We start from the raw sequence: 7,072 nt of genomic DNA, 5'->3' as shown, positions 1-7,072 counted from the left end.
TTCTCGCTCAATACATTTTTTATTACCGTTAAATACATGCCATTTTATTTTACAGTGTACTATCGTGAATGCCTGCATTATTAGATGACTTTAAAGATTAAAAGTATTTTCCTTGTTATTTTTTTGTGTGTTAGGCTATTTAAAAAAACAATACAACAAATAAAACTTATAAAACAAATTCTTAGCTCACCTGACAGCGGGACGAACCTCCCTCTCTGACGTCATCAGCTGAGGTCCAACCACAACTTTGCCGCATGCACACGGTGTGGCAGTGATTCAAGGAAGCGGAGAATTTCCCACGCTTAACCCTGCAGGAGGTCGTCCGCGCCGGTTCGGGTAAGAGGAAAGAGCAACTTGCGTGAACACGTAGGATGTAAAAATGGCGCTTGTTGTATGTTACATGCGTTTGTGTCAAAGTGGGGTGTGGTGCTAAAACTTTTGGTTGTGTTGTTTTGCTCCTGATAAGTTATGCATTGTTTTTACGTTGCTCACAACCCCCCCCCAAAAAAAAAACTTCCTTCAATGTCTTTATCAAACAGCACAAAAATGTTATTGTTGTTGCAATAGCTACTTGCTCAAGTGTGAATGTAGTGTGTGTACAAACATGCTCCAACAATCCACTTGTGGATGACACTTTGCCAGGTGAACGTTGTGTACCTGTACTTTTGGTCAAACTGGCTCGGCTGGGAATGTGGTCCGACTGCTTCCATGTTCGGTATATCTCTGACTTGTATGGCGACTTACTTCACGCAACTGCGATAATGGCTTGAACATTTAAAAACGAACTAAATAGCTGGCATATTTCAAGACAATGTTAATAAAACACAAAGACGGGCTGGTTTCTGGAGATGCGGTTTGTGTTGCGTCACTGCACAGGTCAGGTTTTCCCAAGTAAACACAGTGATGAGAAACGGCAGGAAATGAAGACCGACGATGAGAAATTGGATTGAATTCCCAATTCTTCTCCTCACCTTTAGCTCCGACCGTCATCATGTCCGACAGTGTCCTCATGCACGTCATCGGTAAAATTCCAAAACCGTCAACAGCCGTGTTAGGTGAGAGACTCCTTAAAAGCGACTAACTTGAGGAAGGAGACAATCCTGATGTTCTCCTTTATGCTCCCCTCAGTGCTTCTAAAGGTGCTCTTGTGCATCATCCCGATTGCTATGATCGCAGTGGGTAAGTGACACTGGTACTAACTTTCAAGTTAACTGTACAAGTCGGTAAGTGTGACATAACTCGGTGACATCAGGGGCAGAGCACCTGGACGACTGCCCCCGCCAACGCTACATTCCCGTTTACCTGATTGTGATGGGCTTCTTCTTCATGCTGCTGGTGATATCGGTTTACCTGCCCTGCACCCGGCAGCCCAAAGACGGCCCTCCGAACCCGCTCTACCGACTCAGCCTGGGTTGGAACGTTCTGTTGGCCGTGTTCCTCGTCGCCTGGTTCATCGCCGGTGAGTAGCGGAACTTTTTAGCACTTGGAGGCAAAACGGTGCTTGCTACTTTGAGACTTTCCCGTTAGTACCTAATAAATCCGATATTTATTGTAATACAGATTTGTTAACTCATTCACTCCCATTGACGACTATAGACGTCAAATATCTATTTTAACTGGCAGTTAAAAAAATACTCCTTGAAAAAAAGAATCATATTAAATTGCAATATTAAGGGGGGAAAAAATGCACGGATTACGAAAAATTGTCGACTTTGCATATTCCTTCTTCTAGGTAACGTGTGGATCTACTCCATATACAAGCCCAACTACCACAAGAACATCACAATGCCTGAGCCCTACTGCGACAAAAGACTCTACCAGTTCGCCTTCTGGACTATGACGCTATTCTACATCCTGGTGGGTGTCATCGTGGCACTCGGCTTGCTCGCGCTGGTGTGCATATATTTGTTCGGCCAGGCCGACCCCGATGATTACATCTAGAAGTCCGCTGAGGTTTCGCCCGACCGTGTAGCGGCGCACGAGCGGCCTGCCGCCGAGGCCGCTGAGCCTTGACAGTATCATGACATTGTTGGCGGTATGAACAGATGACACCACTCATAATTTTAAATTTTGATTCTATTTTTTTCTGAATAAGGAACATTTGGCTGCAATGTCAAGTAGTAGTTGCTAAAATGAAGTAACAGGTCAAACATTTGATTGACAGTGTTTTTATATATGGAGCTAATTTTTTTTCTTTTTTTAAATCATTCAGGTTTGTTAAGAAACTGTCCATTTTTTATTTGAAATTACAGCGACTTTAGCTAATAATGTTTAAACTGCTAGCAACAAAACACATCCAAATTGGGCTCGTTTCGTTAAATTTGCAAAATGTCATTTCTTTGGTGTCGTTTACATTTGTGAGATAGCTGCCATGTTTTTTTTTTTTTTTTTCTTCAAACTAGGCTTCTTCTTCTTGTCACATTGCTGCAAAGTCTGTCCAAGCGAAACAAGCCTGTGAGGTTGTTGATTGTTTACATGTTAAATCAGGAAGTCTTGTACAGCTTTAAACGAGGACAATTTAATTAGCATTTTAACGATGACAATCTTCAAGTATGACATCTGAGGTTATGTCACCATGTTATTGTTAAATAAAAGACGCACTGAATGGTGAATTGACCGTGTACAGGAAATAATTCCGGAATTTTTTCTGTGCAAGCCGTCTTGCATGTTGCTTCATGGAGGAATTTGCTCAAATCAAAATTAAGCACTTAATTGCCCCTTTGACCCGGACAACAGCATCACACCCTTTTTTTTTTTTAAAACATAAATTACATAACATTATACTGCTATTGTAGAGCAGTAGGAATCTTAGTGGGTATTACAATATATTTGTTTGTGGTGCCCCGCCCCTCTCCCCCCTGATTGGCTGACTTGGTTGTGATGTCAGACGTCAGCAGCCTTTGGCCGCCAGGAGGGCGAGAGCTTTGTCGTGCACCGGCCTGTAGAAGAGGGTGAAGCTGGACGGGGTCAGGAGTCCTTTTCCCTGGGGATCTACTTTTCCCATCAGCACGTACTTTTGGCCTGGGGACAAACATGAAAGAAAAATCATTGAAATTGTTTCTCCACGAAAGGCAAGAGAGAACAGATTTTATTTGTTGTTCAAGATTGACCAAAAGCAGCGTGGACTGATGAAATTGACATTGCGGGTTGTGTGAGCAGTTAGCGAAGATCGCCCAGATTGACGAAATCGAATCAATCTCATGTTCTGACATTTCTTGCAAGGAATAAAATCCTTCTTATCTGGAAGGCTTCTTCGCCGTTCAACCGTCTTTTGGTCATACCTTTGTTCAGGCCCGGACATCTCTTGCACGTCGAGATGAGTTTGACAGTGACGGCCGGTCTTGCTTTGTTGATCTTCAGTTTTCCTGCCTTATAGGTTTTGATGACAGACACTTCCACCGTGGCGGAACCTCTCGGACCAGCGATCACATCTGTAATTTTTCCTGTAACCACTAGAAGGGGAAAGGGCGTAGTGTGTATTAGGGTAGAAGCGACCAAGCCTGGAAGGGGCCGGGTTTGTCTTACCGAAGTCGTTGGGGCAGAAGCTGGTCAGGAGAGTTCCTGTTTTCTTGCAGGCTTGGGTGCACACAGGGTTCAGTGGCAAAGCTACGGCACAGATACACGAAAATAAAGCAATGGTCAATAAACGAGTCGAAGGAGACGATAGGGCGACTCACGTTTCTTGTTTACTGCCGGCTTCTTTGGAACCACCTTGCTCACTCCGGGTTTTGGCGTCACTTTAGGTTTGGGCATCACTTTAGGCTTGGGCATCACTTTAGGTTTGGGCGTAGGTTTGACGATGGGTTTAGTTTTAGGGGTGGGTTTCACTGGTTTGATTGCTGCTTTGGGAGTGGGTTTGGTCTTTGGTGCGGGCTTGCGTGTCGGTTTGTCGACTTTAACGACTTTGGGTTTGGATGAAGGCTTTGTTTTGGGTTTGGGTGGTGGCTTTTTCACTGGCGCTTTGGGGGTGGGTTTAGCTGTTTTGGGTTTGGCCGTCGGTTTACGCGCCGGAGGCTTTATCGGGATCTTCACGGCTGGTTTTTTGGCGGGTTTCGGGGTGGCTTTAGGTTTAGGTTTGGGTGTGGTTTTGACGGGTTTAGTTGTGGGTTTGACGGGTTTGGCCGTCGCTTTGACGGGCTTCTTTGGCTTTACGGACGGTTGCCGCGTTGTGGTGGGGATCTCGGATCGATGGATAAAGTCTCCCCCGGCGGTGGGACTCCGAGAACCCCGGGGCACGCTGTTATAGTAGGCCATGAAGCCATCTGAGGTCACGCTCAGGTCGGAGACAAACTGGACAAGGAGCTGATTCCCATTGGTCACGATACCCCTACGGAAGACATGCCGTCAGGTCGACAGCTACCGCAAGATCTCCCGGCTAAATCATTTTAACTCAGACTCACCCCGGTACCTTGTCGCCACAGAACTTGCCAATTCTCCTGGAATCGTCTCTCTCTCCCCCGTTGAACAGAGCCACGTAGTCATAGCGACAGTACGTGTCCGGTTCCAGGTCCAGCTTCTCAAACTTCAGCTCGATCACCTGGCGAAGAAGCGGCGACAGGCCAACACAAACTGTGACATGAAATAAATAATAAGCGGGCAGCCGAGGCGTGTTTCCTGAATCCCACCTCCGCAATACAGAGGATGCCATTTACCCCCGCTCTCGGCCCGGTTTCCTAATTCTTCAATCTATTGGCACGCACAAGTGCGCTCATAAGGAACTCTTTCATTGGAGCGAGAACTGCTACTGGAGACGGAGCCTTCTTTTGCAGGTATGTTCCTGCCTCTTCCTGCTCCAAAGAACCGCAGTTACCAAGATTTTGGAAACTTATATAAGGAGCTATCTAAAGCTAACTTGAATCTTTAGTTGAGTCAGTTTTTTTTTTATCTAAACAAATGAATGTAAAAGAATTGAATTCGCAAGTCTGCTCACGTTGCTCGGCTCGACCGAGATGTACCAGGAGCAGCTGATGCCCGCTGGGTAGTTGGAGTTGGGCCAGTTGGGCGTCTGGATGGATCCCTGGGCTTTGGTCAACCGCCCGCCGCAGAATTGATTCTCTGTGGAAGCAACGGGGCGAAACCACACCAAGATTTGCCCATATAGTCATCTAAATATATTTATAAGCGCCACAAAAATGCCACCACACCTTCCACATGTGGCTTCCCCGCCCGGAAGTAGGCCAGAAAGCCCCTCCCTCCCGTGGCTTCGTCCGACACCATATCCAGCATCATGGTGTTGGAGGTGGAAATGAGCGCTCCGGGCCGGAAAGTCCCGCAGAAGCGGCCCAGTTTCTGTACCAAGCGCGTGTGGCCGTTGTAGACGTCCAAGTAGTCGTAGCGACATGTGGGCTCGGCCTCCATGTCGAATAGGCGGAAGGACAGCATGACCACGTGACCTTCTGGAACCTTGAAGGAAATTAAGAATAATATGACGTCTGTTCCTGAATGCTTGCTAATATCCGTTAGCGAAGAAAGACGTGTGACTCACGGTGATGTACCAGGTGCATTTACTGTTAGCTTTGTAAGGACTGGGGAAGCCTTCGCTGGCCACGATTCCCGAATCGACGACCAGATGCCCGCCGCACTTGAAGACGGGCCTGATGGAAGGTAGAGAAGCATATACGAGGCCACCATCAAACGCAGGGCGACTTCAAATGCCAAGTTTAATGAGGCGCGGCGCCTGCTAACGTTTTCGTACGGGCTTGCAAACCACAGCGGCACAGTGCGTGTCTGTTTTCGCAGCCGATCATCGCTACTACTTTGGGAAGACCGTCAGTTGACGGTTATGAGGGATTCATTAATCGAGCAACTCAAATTCAGACTCTGAAAGATTCTCGGTTTTGTTTTTGTTCAGTTTTGTGTGTGCTGCTGTACAGTAAAGCCACATTTAGCCGGTGGTGTCCCTCCCTTACATGCCACAGGCATTTGGAACCCAGTGTAGAAGACAATATTCCAGGTGCTTCATATACAAAGTCCAGCAGGGGGTGACTTTACTTCATATCTGACCTGAGCTTTTGACCTTTACGAATTATTTGTTTATGTTTTGTATTTCTTAGGCTTCGGTACAATTACTTTGTTATGGTTGTGGTTCAATCTGGATTAAAAACAAAAAACACTGGTCAACAAAAAATTTTGATTCAAGATGGTTTAGATATATTTTTGACCACTGATTTTAAAAAAAATGCCTTTACTTTTTCAGGTTTTTTATTTATTTTTATTAGGTTTTCTTATTTATTTTTATTAGTTTTTTTAATTTATTTTCATTGTTTATTTATTTTTTAAATTTGACCTATAAATGCTTGCGCAATATGGATTTTTGTCATTTATAACAGTGATGTTTCAGGGAGAGAAAAAAAATCCACCAGTTACTGAAGCTAAGCTTTAATTCTTAAATATTACTAAAGACATTTTGACACGTTGTTTTTTTGAAATAAATTATTACGAAAACCTAACATAGATTGCAAAAGTGCAATGTGGGAAAAGCATCACACGTGGATTGCATTTCTGACAAGTCAACCACATCGTCTCTAAGCTGCAGCCTGCAATTTCTGGGGCGCGCACACACACACGTATAACTGTTGACCTGCACACTAGTGTGTTTGAAAGCCAGGCTGCCACATATACAAATGTGGCAAAAACAACATTCTCAACTCTCTCCAGTTTAGAAACCAGGACAACAACTCACCTGGTGTAGTTGGTCTGACTTTGCGCTTCCGTCCATCCTAGCGCCAACGTGAAAAGCACACACACCATCCACACGCCGACCTCCATCTAGCTTGCCCTCTGAGATTTAGAGAGGCGACGGTGGTAGCGGCGAGGAGCAGGAAGGAGGGACAAGCGGGGTAGAGGGTGGAGAGGAAAGGAGGAAGTCATGATTGGAGGTTCATTCATGTACAGCGATGTTGCATATGTTTTTTCTTCAGATGTGTGTGTGTGTGTGTGTGTGTGTGTGTGTGTGTTGGACAGAGTGCCACTGTTGGGTGTGTGTGTTTATTACTCCACGACAGTGCTCCACATTCAAGCCTTTCATTTGCTAGCACTGCAATTGAGCCACATGTCTTGAAGGGGCTACAAA

General features: G+C 45.5%; 2 protein-coding genes across 4 annotated transcripts; one reads left to right on the top strand and one right to left on the bottom strand.

Annotated features, from left to right (window-relative positions):
• Window positions 1-187: 187 nt before the first annotated feature.
• On the top strand, window positions 188-2,609 carry LOC119128240 (transmembrane protein 272-like). 3 transcript variants are annotated; one of them, XM_037260493.1, is made up of 5 exons: window positions 188-336; window positions 978-1,055; window positions 1,129-1,179; window positions 1,253-1,459; window positions 1,733-2,609. In XM_037260493.1, the coding sequence occupies exons 2-5, from the start codon at window positions 992-994 to the stop codon at window positions 1,939-1,941; spliced, it is 531 nt and encodes a 176-aa protein (XP_037116388.1). In that variant the 5' UTR covers window positions 188-336; window positions 978-991; the 3' UTR covers window positions 1,942-2,609. The 3 variants fall into 3 exon arrangements, with proteins under 3 accessions (XP_037116388.1, XP_037116390.1, XP_037116389.1); XM_037260495.1 differs by lacking the exon at window positions 188-336 and adding an exon at window positions 346-366; XM_037260494.1 differs by lacking the exon at window positions 188-336 and having other exon boundaries at window positions 957-1,055.
• On the bottom strand, window positions 2,499-6,858 carry pcolceb (procollagen C-endopeptidase enhancer b). Its single transcript, XM_037260322.1, has 9 exons — window positions 6,683-6,858; window positions 5,486-5,594; window positions 5,145-5,403; window positions 4,931-5,055; window positions 4,401-4,537; window positions 3,678-4,327; window positions 3,526-3,606; window positions 3,282-3,452; window positions 2,499-3,021 (listed from the first exon to the last, which is right to left on the bottom strand). Exons 1-9 carry the CDS (start codon window positions 6,766-6,768, stop codon window positions 2,891-2,893), a joined length of 1,749 nt encoding a protein of 582 aa, XP_037116217.1. The 5' UTR covers window positions 6,769-6,858; the 3' UTR covers window positions 2,499-2,890.
• Between the last annotated feature and the right edge of the window lie 214 nt (window positions 6,859-7,072).

The sequence above is a fragment of the Syngnathus acus genome, chromosome 10 (assembly GCF_901709675.1).
Source record: "Syngnathus acus chromosome 10, fSynAcu1.2, whole genome shotgun sequence".
NCBI classification, from domain to species: Eukaryota; Metazoa; Chordata; class Actinopteri; order Syngnathiformes; family Syngnathidae; genus Syngnathus; species Syngnathus acus.
Note: the sequence above shows the minus strand (reverse complement) of the source record. Positions and strands in the feature narration are given on the sequence as shown.

What these genes read in the sequence shown, in the direction of transcription:
- LOC119128240 (XM_037260493.1), top strand. Translation starts at nt 992, where the DNA reads ATGTCCGACAGTGTCCTCATGCACGTCATCGGTAAAATTCCAAAACCG. An exon ending in GATTGCTATGATCGCAGTGG is followed by an intron (nt 1,180 to 1,252) that starts GTAAGTGACACT and finishes CGGTGACATCAG; the next exon opens with GGGCAGAGCACCTGGACGAC. An exon ending in CGTCGCCTGGTTCATCGCCG is followed by an intron (nt 1,460 to 1,732) that starts GTGAGTAGCGGA and finishes TCCTTCTTCTAG; the next exon opens with GTAACGTGTGGATCTACTCC.
- pcolceb (XM_037260322.1), bottom strand. Translation starts at nt 6,768, where the DNA reads ATGGAGGTCGGCGTGTGGATGGTGTGTGTGCTTTTCACGTTGGCGCTA. An exon ending in AATGCACCTGGTACATCACC is followed by an intron (nt 5,404 to 5,485) that starts GTGAGTCACACG and finishes ATTTCCTTCAAG; the next exon opens with GTTCCAGAAGGTCACGTGGT. An exon ending in ATGTCCGGGCCTGAACAAAG is followed by an intron (nt 3,022 to 3,281) that starts GTATGACCAAAA and finishes GTTTGTCCCCAG; the next exon opens with GCCAAAAGTACGTGCTGATG.